General features: G+C 39.0%; 1 protein-coding gene across 6 annotated transcripts in view; it reads left to right on the plus strand.

Moving 5' to 3' along the window:
- Nucleotides 1–12,074, plus strand: part of CSNK1G3 (casein kinase 1 gamma 3) — a 111,355-nt gene that overhangs the window by 85,556 nt on the left and 13,725 nt on the right. For 3 of the 6 annotated variants that reach the window (XM_045081421.1, XM_045081423.1, XM_045081422.1), the window contains exon 11: nt 2,446–2,541. The exons of the other annotated variants lie outside the window; for them this stretch is intronic. In XM_045081421.1, the coding sequence (XP_044937356.1) occupies nt 2,446–2,541 (96 nt within the window). The remainder of the gene's footprint in view (nt 1–2,445; nt 2,542–12,074) is intronic. 6 annotated transcript variants of the gene reach the window in all.

The raw sequence follows: 12,074 nt of genomic DNA on the forward strand, positions 1-12,074 counted from the left end.
TTACATTTTTTATCCCACTGGAATTCAAGTGAGTTAAAAACGAGCTAAAAATCAAAGGAAAGAACACAACACAATAAAAATCATAGCAAAATAAAATGCTCCATTTAGGGGATGTTTAATAATATTATGCTTTAAAGTACAGCCAATTAAAACAGAGTAGTTTTAGAATTTTGCCTTATAAAATTGGGACAATAAAGGATCTTAAATACAAATTTCTTCAGATATAAATTAGTATCAGTTGATAATTTGAGTATTCTGGTAAGATGCTGCATATAGAAAGAAATGGCTCCAAGTGAAGACTTGGAGTTTGTGTCTTATAAATCAGAATTAATTTCTCAATTGGATGATGATCAGTAATTCATGTTCTCTGGAGATGTCCTCTTGAGCTGTTAGGTGTTGTAATAAGTGAAACTTTTCTCTTAATTTTGAGTTCAGTTATAATTCAGATGTCTTCAAGTTGAACTTCCTGTGTGTTTTGACTTGTCTTCCTAGCTAGATGGTGAGCTCCATTAAGGTGGGAACCATGTTTTATTTATGTAGTCCTTGTTGCACTAAATATAGGGAGTCGATTTTTGTTTTTCATTGTGTGGTTTTTTCAGGAAACCCTTTAGGGTAGCTTATGTATTAAATTTGAGTCCTGGATATGTGCACTGTCATCATAATAGAAAAGTTGTATATCTCAACTTTTCCTAAACATCATTGAAGCAGTAAACATTTCAGGTGTGTGAGAAACTCAAAATTGACAATTGCAAAAGAACATTTAGTTAAATGACTGAAATGTTGCAGTGTCCCCAGTTAAACAGTTTTTGCTGTACAGCTGGTGGGTGAAGTTCAGAATCTCCTGACATTTCAGAGAAGGAGTTCGATGCATGTAACTTTTGTTTCTGAAGGGAGGCTGGAGAGCTGTTCCTGTCTTCTTAAAGAAGTCCGTGACCCTTAAATGTTACCTGTTGTTCTAGGCAGTATTTAGGTGTTCGTCTCCATTTTAGCATCATTTTCATTCTTTCATCCTCTTCAGATTTAATCTCTTTGAATTTACCTTAGTTTAAGCTACACAGCTGCTAAATTCTGGTTTTGAACATGGAGGGTTTAACGAAAAGACCTAGAACTGTTGTGATTGCTTTGATGATAGACCTCATGCCTCTTCAGACTTCTGGTGTAATTTTGCGTTGTACAGTTTAATTTGGGAGGCTTAGGGCCAGAACATTTATTCACTGTGCCTATTTGGACTTAACATCTCTTCTCCCATAGGCCTGCTCTGGCTGCTGATGGGCTCAAGCTCCTTAGGGGCCAATATACTTGGCACTTTGTGGCAAGTTTTTTTTGGCAAGTTTTTCATGACTTCGGTTGAAAAAGAAAGAAAAGAGCACCAAAGACTATAAACATATGTCATTGTTTTAATGAGCTAGTTAGTACTACTGGCAGAGCAGTTGGCTCTTGAGTTAGAATCCCTGCTGTACTTCTTGCAGTGTCTTTGACCTTAGTCAAGTGTTTAAAGTCTCAGTCTCTTTATCATTGGAGTGAGGATGATACTGTCTATCTCATAGTGGGATAACACATACAAAGCAGCTAATGCAAAACCGAACATGTAAAAGAATCTTAAATATTATATTCCTTCCTGATCTTTTTATTAGTGCTGTCCACAAAAACTGACCCCTGTTAAGCAGCTACTGCTAATTCTGCCGGTAGATTATTTTCTGTGGTTATTGTCATGCCAGTTTGCCAAGTCATGTAAAAGCATCAAGAACTATCAGCCTATCATGGGAATGGGCTCCTTAATTTGAACCAGATAAAAAGAGGTCAGGGAAGCAAAGGGATTCATATAAAGTAGGATTATCACTTTAAAAAAAATTTCTCGTTATATCCTCATAGTGTTCTGTATAGCACTTGTCACTTCTTAAAGAACTCTTCTGTTTTCTCATATTAACCTCTCAATCAGAAACCTGGTCCTAAGCAAGAGAGGAAAGTTTTCTAGGATCTAAGTACAGCTGTTTGAAGACTTTTTTTTTTAAACCTTTGCTAGAAGTAGTTCCTCATCAGAAAACCAAGGGGGACATCTACCATAAGATAATATAGTGGATGGCATTTTAGTACTTCGGTGATTTATTTGGAATGCTTTCCTGGGCACTTAATTTTTACCTCCCTGGTTCTTCGTTAACTTCATTTATAAAATTGGAAGCTGGACCGTATCATATTTAAAGCCCTTTCACTTCTCAATTCTATGGTTCTGTTTTATTTCTGTGGTTGATCATTACCTAATGGTATCCATGTGACAAAAACCTCTCCACATCCAGTATGCAATGTCAACTGCATCTGTGACTCAGAATAGCAAGGATATTTTGAATTTCCTTTTATACGTTTGTTTTCTATATTATAAGGATGAGATGTTTAACATATTGGGTTTTTCTTCTTCCATGCATGCCACATGCATTAAATAAATGGCAGTCGGCAGACCACAGGGCAGCTTGGGACTCCCAGCAGGCAAATCCCCACCATTTGAGAGCTCACCTTGCAGCAGACAGACATGGTGGCTCGGTACAGGTATTTTCTGATTTTTGCATGAGTGATTATTTCCCAGATTTATACAACTAACCCTTTTTTGGAACTCATGGCATGACTTCATATCCTACTGAAAAACTTGTTTCTGAACTCTCCATAATTCTCTTCCTTTGTATTTAACCAAAAAGCAAAATTAACATGGTCTGGAAAGACCACCAGGGATACTACAGTTTTGCCTTTGTTCATTTTTGCAAGTACACGCAACAGTATTAAAGTAAGTCATACAACAGGTTAGAGAAACAAACTGTATTATTTGAAATATGTGTTAAACTCGATTTTTCAGTAATAAGACCAGACTTTTTTTTTTTTAATGTTGTAAGCAGTAGAACACTTTTATAACTTTTCATTTTCATTGATTTTTTTTTTTCCTTCTTTAAACTTCAGTCAGTTGACTAGATAGGAAATTTTTTATCTTTAGTACTCAGAATATACTTTCTGATTAATTGGTCAAATGAACATGACCCCAGCTGTTACAATGGTATATTTTGTTTCTAGAAAATCAGATGGAGAAAATAATTTCAAGAACAAGTATTTATTAAATACTCCCCTCAATTTTCTGGATATTTCTAAAAATTTAAAGCTGTCCTTTATTTTTTTGAAGTGTTCATTCCCCCCCATTCTCTGTTCCCTTAGAATACCTTACCTTGCCCTCCCATGCCCCCTCAATTTTCATCTTTTATGTGAATTGTAGAAAGGGGAAGGTTAATGAAGTCTTTTATTTCTTTTAAAATGCTAGCTTAAGGTAATTTAAATGCTGGTTCAAAGTAATTGAGATAATAAATGTTATCTCCATCCATTTCAATTTAGAATTTCCTTTAAAAATTTTGATTTTTTTCTCCACATATTTCTACTTGAATAATTTTCCATTATGTTTGACCAGATTTACATTTTTTTTAGTGAATATGTATATATATAGTCTATTGGATCTCTGCTCTGGATTTTATTCTTTCTTGATTTGAATTCTAAAAGTCAGTTTTTGATTAAATCTTGTAAGTTCTTGTGTTTTTCTCACCATTAAGTTTTAGAGGTAATTTGAGTATGTAACCAAATATTTTTTATAGAACTTTGTAGTCTGTGGACCTTTCAGTCCTGTGTAACAGAGGTATTTGAAAAGGACTTAGAGGCAAGGGTGCCTGAATTGTAAACATTTTTTATGACCCCAATTCATATCCTTGGAAGAGTTAATAGAACAAGTTATATTTGGTTCCATAACACAAACTGGATGGTATGTGTGTCTGTACACCTTTACACGTTTCTAAGTGTTGTATGTTATGACAGCAGGTGTCTGGCTCAGTGTTCAGGGATATCTGCAACCGTTATGGCACTATTAGAAAGCTTTCCGGCCACTTCTGCACCATTACCATAAATGTATTATTTTCTTAGTTTCTTCTTACCCTGTGGGATTCCCCGAGGTGGTTCATGGGATCTCCAGACTATCAAGGGGGTGATTATTGGCTCATCAGTCTAGTACTGTATGTTCTGTTTTTTCATATGTTCCTGGAGAGTCATTTCCACTCTGCTCCTTTCTCACCGTCTCTTTAAAGCTTCTCTGCCTATGGAGACTACACCTGGCTTCATCCTAATATTCAGGATGTGATCAGTTTTACTTACTAGAATTTTAGGTAATACATAAGTAAAGCAAAGAATTTTACACTATGTCTGTTGACTTCCTGAATATGTTTTATACTATTAACTAACCTGACATGATGGACATTAAGCAAGCTTAACTCCTGTGAAAAATGTACCGACAGCCTAAGTAGGCTCATGCCTGAATCTTGTTCTGTCCTAAAATACTGACTGCATTTATGATTAATATCCTACGCACGTAAAAAGTTTGAAAAGTTACAATATGACACTTGTATAGTTGGGCTAATAAAATTGTAATTTAAAACTAGTAATATGAAGAGGAAAGAAAAGTGCCTAAAATCTAAGCTAATGTGATCATTATAATAAATGAATACTACATTTGATTCTGAACAAAGGAAGTGAAACAATGTATTCAGTCATTCTCATTCTGATAAAGGGAAGAGAGAAAGAGAAAAACCTTTTTATTAATACAAAAGTGTGAGACTAATTTGCCTTGAGATTCTTTCTGTGATGATCATTACACTCCCTGTTGGACAATTTCCAGTGTTGACTTTGTAGGAGATGCAGAGACTTTATATGGCAATTAAAAAACTAACCTTCAGCAAATACTAAGGTCCTGTCATCAGATAGTTTCTTAGAAAAGGCATTACCATAATAAGCTGATAGCTATCTGGTAAGAAATAAATATGGTGCAGATGTAGGATATTTGGAAGTAGAATCAGGAGTTAGCCCAAATAAGCCCATTGGGTTCCATGGCATTCATCCCTCATCTGTCACTGCAGTGTTTTCCTGGAGCTTAGAATGGCTCTCAGTGCAGCACCACAAAGCATTCCGGGCTGCTTCCAGTTGACCTACAAGATGAAACCTCTTGCTATTTTGACTTACAGAAGGATCCTCGGTTATTCGTTATTTCAGGTGTGCTTTTAATAGGAACTAAATGGTGGAGTCTAAATTTGAACTCCTTGTTTTTCCAGAATTACAATATGTATTTTTTTTTAAAGATTTTATTTATTTATTTGACAGAGAGAGACACAGTGAGAGAGGGAACACAAGCAGCAGGAGTGGGAGAGGGAGAAGCAGGCTTCCCGCCGAGCAGGGACCCCAATGCGGGGCTCGATCCTAGGACCCTGGGATCATGACCTGAGCTGAAGGCAGACGCTTAACGACTGAGCCACTCAGGCACTCCCAGAAGTACAATATGTATTACAGGTCACACATCTGGTTTACCAAGTTAATTTCATTGCATTTAAGAGTGCAAGCCCTAGAGTCATATTCAAGTTTAAAATCTATGCCATAGATTATTCATCAGTAAAATGGAAACTTTTTTTTTCAGATTTTTAAAGATTATTTATTTATTTGAGAGGGAGAGGCAGAAAGGGCAGTGAGTGCGAGAACACAAGAGACAGAGGGAAAAGCAGGCTTTCTGCTGAGCACGGAAGCCGTTGCGGGGCTCCATCCCAGGACCCTGGGCTCATGACCTGAGCTGAAGGCAGACACCTAATGAACTGAGCTACCCAGATGTCCCAGCAAATGGAAATATAATAATACTTCTACCTCATGGTTTTGTCGTGAGAATAGTATAGAAGGTGGGCCTTTTGAAAGACTAAATACTAGTATAATCTATTGCTTTTTCAGATTAAGAAACTTGATTAATCTCTGGGAAGTGAAGTCTAGTGGTACAGCCCAAAGGAAATATTGCCAAATTGGAATTTATCCATTTTTTTTCTACATCTTTAAGTGTGATCATGTTAATCCACTGACTTGAAGGATCCAGCTACACATTTGATAAACTTTCCCCACAGATTAAAAATTATATTCAAATATCTGAAGACTAAGTTTGAATTTGTTCTTGGCTTTTATGTGTTTTGGAAAAGCACCTAGGCAATCAGACATATTCCTCTCTGCTCCCTTTAGCATCCTTGGTAATAAATACGGCTAAGAATCTTAGACCTAGCACTTTCAGTTTCTGGGCTAGTCATTATTTAGCAGATAACATATATAAGTGTTCCCAGGAGGTACTAGGCATTGTACTGGAGTCTTTGAATAGAAGGAAGAATAACAAAGCTAGGGTGCCTTTCCCATGGAGTGTCCAGCCAATGGGGAAGGTCAATGAAACAGGCAGAGTGGTAAGCGGAGAATGTATAGTGCGCTATAAGAACATACAGAGAAGCACCTAACTTGGATTTCAAGGGTTAAGATTTCCTGGAAAAAGCAAAACCTTTCTGTATTCTGTCTTTTCATCTGTTTCTAAAGTAGAGCTTCAGTAGCAGGAGTTAGCAGATGGAAAGGGTCTACATCCAAGACAAGAAGGCAGCACATGTAAGGTGGCGGAGGAGAGAGAGAGACATCTTGAGCAATTAGCTGCAGTCCAGTCACGCCGGTGTGTATATTGAGAAAGAGGACTGAGAGGTATACAGGAGGCAAGTCATGAAGAACCTAATAGGTCTTGTTATTAAGTTTGGACTTCATTTGAGGATGTTGGGTAGCCGTAACAAGAATTAGATAAGGAAGGTAACTCTATTAGTGTGTTTTCTAGGGATGACTTTTATTGGAGCCTAGACTGAAGGGAAAACAAGTCTAAGGCAGGGATGCAACTCACAGAATTCTAGCTGAGGGAAGGTGATAGGTAGCTGAAATGAAGAGAAATGAGAGGATTTGCAAGATAATTAGAAGGCGGATTTTAGTTTGGTGTCAGGGCTGAGGGGGAAGGTCATGTCACTTATCTGCCTTTTTGATGTATCTCTGCCTGGCAAACCAGAATCTCCAAAATGAGGTTTTAAAATGTACCACTGACAGCAGGTAGTGCTCATCTCGAATCCCACGGGGACTGTGACTTTATGGCTCCTTTGAGCTCAAGGTCAACTGGAAGCCCGGTTCTGGAAAGCAGAGAGGCAGTTTCCAGCACAGGGAGGAAGACAGATGTCAAGGGCGCTACTGAAGACTGCTTCACGTGCGCTGGTGTAGGCCAATTGTTGGGGGATCTCGGCTGGTCATACAGGCTTTGGTTGTGGTTAAAGGAACACTGTTGCGTCTGAGCCCCTGAAAGGGAAAAGGGCTAACTCCCACACATTGCCGCTGTGCCTGCAAGGGAAGGGTAAACGTTATCTGTTGTGCTGGGCATGCAGGGGTTTTCATCAGCCTCACTTGACACATACCCACGCGGGTGAGGACAGCAGAAAAGAATGGGGCGAATGCATTTCGGAGTGATCAGGAGACTTGTGTAGTGACGAGTTGGGAATAGCGGGTGCCATGCCTCAGCCCTTCCTCCGTTGTGCTTGTCGTTGTTAATGCTTCTCTTTCTAAAACATGGCCAGTCACCACTTTCACTCTGCTCTCTCCCATCTTTCAGAACACACAGGTACTAATAAGGGGGGGCAGGATTGAGTGATGAGTACAGTCATGTTTTTTGTCCCGTGTTCCAGGGTGCTGAGGTCTATGAGGGAGCATTTGTTTGAGGAGAGGGGTTGGGTGCCCTTTGCAGATGAGTAGTGTATGGCTCCGCTCTGTCTGCTTAGCTTAGGAAGTGTCTTATCCAGGGGTTACTGGGGAAATTCAGCATTAGAGGTTTATTTTCATACCCTTTTTAGTAACCTTTACAGTAGCGTCTCAAAGACTGGAGTATAGTGCTCTGCTTAGTACTTTATAAGTGAAAGTTAGATCAAAAATCCATTTTGGTTTCTCTTCGCTGAAAGTCAGTGAGAATCTCACTGGCTTTCCAGTTGTCAGTTGGAGTATAAGGAAGATCAGTTATAACTCTAGCTCACTCTGGTTTTTTTTTTTTTTTTAAATTTTAAAGGTTTTATTTATTTGACAAAGAGATAGAGAATACAAGGAGGCAGAGGGGCAGGCAGAGGGAGAGGGAGAAGCAGGTTTCCCACTGAGCAGGGAGCCTGATGTGGGGCTCGATCCCAGGACCCTGGGATCATGGCCTGAGCCAAAGGCGCCGCTTAACTGACTGAGCCGACTGGGTTTTAGAATATGTAAGAAAGTTGGTTTCTTGTAATACTTGGGAACCCTAGCACAGGTCCAGAAGACTCTTTGGGAATTACTCTTACCTATATCTCATTTACTAGTGTGCTTTCTTATAGATGGCTCTTAGAAAAAGCTTAGGACATAAGTAAGATAGATAACATTTTAGTATTTCTAGTGTATTTATTGGATAGAAAGAGATCTGGTTAACTAAGATAGTGAGCCTCTACTGTGTACTTGGTGTAGTATGCTTTCAGTAACTCACGTAGAAATGAGGAAGGTAGTACTCTAATTTGTATGAATTCATTGTATGTGGAAAGTAAATTAATGGGCCTTATAAAATCATTGACTACAAAGATACCATGTGTTATCTTTGTACTCAGACTTTTTTTGGAATTAGACATGGCTGGCAGCCATCAAGTGAACCATCATTTCTCTCCCATCATTAGCTGCAGGTTCAAGGCCCCCTCCTCTTAAACTCTGGTGCACTAAAACTAATACCGAATCTGGATGCCTTTTTATTTGTTATTTTGTAACATCTTAAAATAAAAACTGTACGAAGTTTCTTGTCAAAGTGGGAATATCGGAGGAAATTTCTTTAAGAAAAATAAGAACAAAAACCCTGTAAAACACCTGAATTTTTTCTTTAAATGTCAAACCTCAAAGCAGCTGTGATTTTTTAAAATTATGTTACTCACTATACAGTACATCATTAGTTTTTGGTATAGTGTTCCATGATTCATTGTTTGCATATAACACCCAGTGCTCTGTGTCATCTGTACCCTCCTTTAATACCCATCACCAGGCAAACTGTTCCCCCTACTCCCCCCCTTCTAAAATCCTCCGTTTGTTTCCCAGAATCCATAGTCTCTCGTGGTTCATCTCCCATTCCGATCTCTCCCCCTTCATTTTTCCCTTCCTTCTCCTACTGTCCTCCATGCTATTCCTTATGTTCCACAAGTAAGTGAAACCGTATGATAATTGACTTTCTCTGTTTGATTTATTTCACTCTGCATAATCTCCTCCAGTCCCAGCCATGTTGATGAAAAGGTTGGGTAGTCATCCTTTCTGAGGGCTGAGTAATATTCCATTGTGTGTATGGACCACATCTTTATCCATTCGTCTGTTGAAGGGCATCTCGGCTCTCTGCAGTTTGGCTGTTGTGGACATTGAGCAGCCGTCCATTTTGGATACTGTCATTAGAAAAATCAGCTGATACACACCAATATTTTGGAGACTCCTATGGTCTACTTCAAGTTATAATTCTAGAGATGTTACCTAAATGGAATCATTCTTTAGAATTTGGTTTATAAAAATAATTTGTGTATATTTGTTTGATTGATTTAGGTTTCTAGGAATGTAATGACAAGTGCTATTTATAATATTTTGTCTTTGGTTTTTCTTTGTAAAATCCCTTCCCTAAAAGATACTAGTTTTCTTAAGTGAAAACAATTTTAATGGCCTGATATACTCTCATGTCACCAGTATTAAGTAGGCCACTTTTACAGGAGAACTCTTTTACCACATTGATTCTGTTCTTAGCCTGGGATTTAGCCTTTACTCAAGAGAGTTAGGGAATCAGGGGAATCAAAGAGAAATTACATTTAAAAAAATACATAAATGAAGATATTATTTCATTCTAGTCTGGTTCTGATCAGTGAGGCAAAATGAGATTTGAAACATTTCACTAAAATAAAGCTTATTAAAGTCAGGTATGACTTTGTGTGAACTGAAATAAGTCAGATTGTATAATTACCGTTTCATACGGTTGCTCTTGCTGGAAGTTTAGAACACCTGGGTTTTGAATTTTAAGTTATGCCGCTGAATGTAAGGGAAGGCATGTTCGAGGAGCTGCCTGTAGTTTGAGATGGGGTCCCTCCAACTCTCTTGGGCCACTGAACTCGGAGGAGGAAAAGAAACCTGTGAATATCATGTTGAGGGAAGAGCAATGTAAATTGTTGCATGAGCTGTTTATCTTCTGCATGCAAAACATTCTGCTAATTACAGATAGTGGCGAATACAAAAGTGTAAGATAAGAATCCTGCTTTGTAGCTCCTTTCCAAAACAGCGGAGGAGTGCTGACATTTTAAAAATTAAGAATAAAGAACCAAATTAAGTTTGATAATTAGAACCAATAATAATTGTTAAATGTTTTCAGAAAGAGGGAGAAATAAAGAGAAAAAATTGACATGGAACTCAGTAGAATGGCAGAAAGGAGGAAGCAGAGCAGCAGACTGAGACCCAGGGGTATTCCTCTTGTTGGCCTGGTTGGCTCTGACAAGGATCAAGGCCGTTCTGTATGTTTTCAGCTGTGGGCACATTTGCAGTGTTTATTTCAAAGTACTTGTTCATGGGGTACAGATAACTCAGCCTCCATAATCCTACATTCGTCTAGATTTGTTGGTTGACTTCTAGTGACTTTTCTTGGAGTTGTGGGGTGAGAGGCCTGTTTCTGTGCACTGGAATATCAGGCCCACAAGGGCCAGGGTGTTTTCTTGTGGTTTTCTAAGTTCCTGGGACAGTCAATGCCTGGCGCATTGTGGTCTCTCAGTAAGAATGTCAAAATTAGTTAGGTTTCAGTAAAATGGGGTTCTGTAGATGGACCTGTTAAGTCTAGTAGTCAGCTGTCGGTCTGCTCTCCAGGCTTTTGATCTATTAGCATTTTTTTTTCCCCTAATGATGAGCTCAGATAGGGAAAGCAGCAGAGCTGATTGTTACGTTTTGAGCCTGGAGGTCTGGGAACATGGTAGGGTTTACTAGGAATTGGAACCATAGATAGGAGGAGTGACACATTCAAGAGGAGTATGAGGAATTTGGTTTTGGAAGTATTGAGTTTGAGGTACCACATGTAGCCTAGGTGGGCATGTGGGGGAACGGTGGGGCTCAGCAAGTCCTTTATGTAGAGGTTGTAGCTGAAGCTTTGAATGCAGGCAAAACTGGCTGAGGAACAAGGGCGACAATTTCTGGAGCTCTTAGATTAGCCCAGTTATTGCTCTTTACACACCGATTCTGTTTTCTTTCTCTCAGTCTTGTTCAATGGGTACTACTGTTTGCCGTTTCGTAGTTGAGAATGCCGAGGTTTAGTGCAATGCGGTATCTTTCCCGGGTCACACGGTGGGTGAGTGTTAGAGCTAGGCTTTGTTTCTAGACCCGTCTCCTCCAGAGTATCAGCTGGGGCTAAGTGATACAGAAATGTATGGGAAATTGAGGAGAAAGCAAAGGCCAGGAAATGTATTTTTCTAGGAAATGTTGGTAACCTGCAAGAGTTTGCTTACTTAGAATTCCAGTGTAGCGACAGAGTACAGATTGCAAGGGATTAAGGAATAAATGAGTGGAAAATTTTATAAAAATACAGGTGATAAGTTAAGACTGTTGTTTTGAGAAGTTGAGGGGAAAGCAAGAAATAGGACAGTGAGGTGACTTTATTGGACAAAGAGGATTTGGGAGAATGTGGGAATTTTGCTATGATTTTTATTTTGTTTTAGGATTTCACTCATGCATATGTACATTTATTTCAACAAATATTTATTGATAGCCTGTTCTCTGCCAGGGTTAGTAGGGAGAGGCGGTGGGGGAATAGTACAAAGTCCTTGCTGTCATGGAGCAGGAGTAGGCGAGAGTGGGTGTCAAGAAACACAGTCCAGAAAACATCTATCTGGATAAATGCCATACAAAGAGTTAACAGTAGAGTATGATGTGCCACAGGATGTCCTGTATGCAAGTCTCAGATTGTATGATGGAAAAGGACTGCTTTCGAGATGTTCTCTGAGAATCTAAAAGAGAAGAATATAGCCAGTCAGCAGGAAGAGAGTTAGTTCAGGCATTGGGAATAGGTAATGCCAAGACCTTAAGGTGGGAATAAGTTTGACGTCCTGGGTGGAAGCTAGTGATCATCAGAGAAGGGAGTATGGGGTCGGAGGGGTGGGCAGATTCCAGATACTGTGCGGCTTTGTAAATGG

The sequence above is a fragment of the Mustela putorius genome, unplaced genomic scaffold, assembly GCF_011764305.1.
Source record: "Mustela putorius furo isolate JIRA1106 unplaced genomic scaffold, ASM1176430v1.1 tig00000561_pilon_pilon_pilon, whole genome shotgun sequence".
In the NCBI taxonomy this organism is placed as follows: domain Eukaryota; kingdom Metazoa; phylum Chordata; class Mammalia; order Carnivora; family Mustelidae; genus Mustela; species Mustela putorius.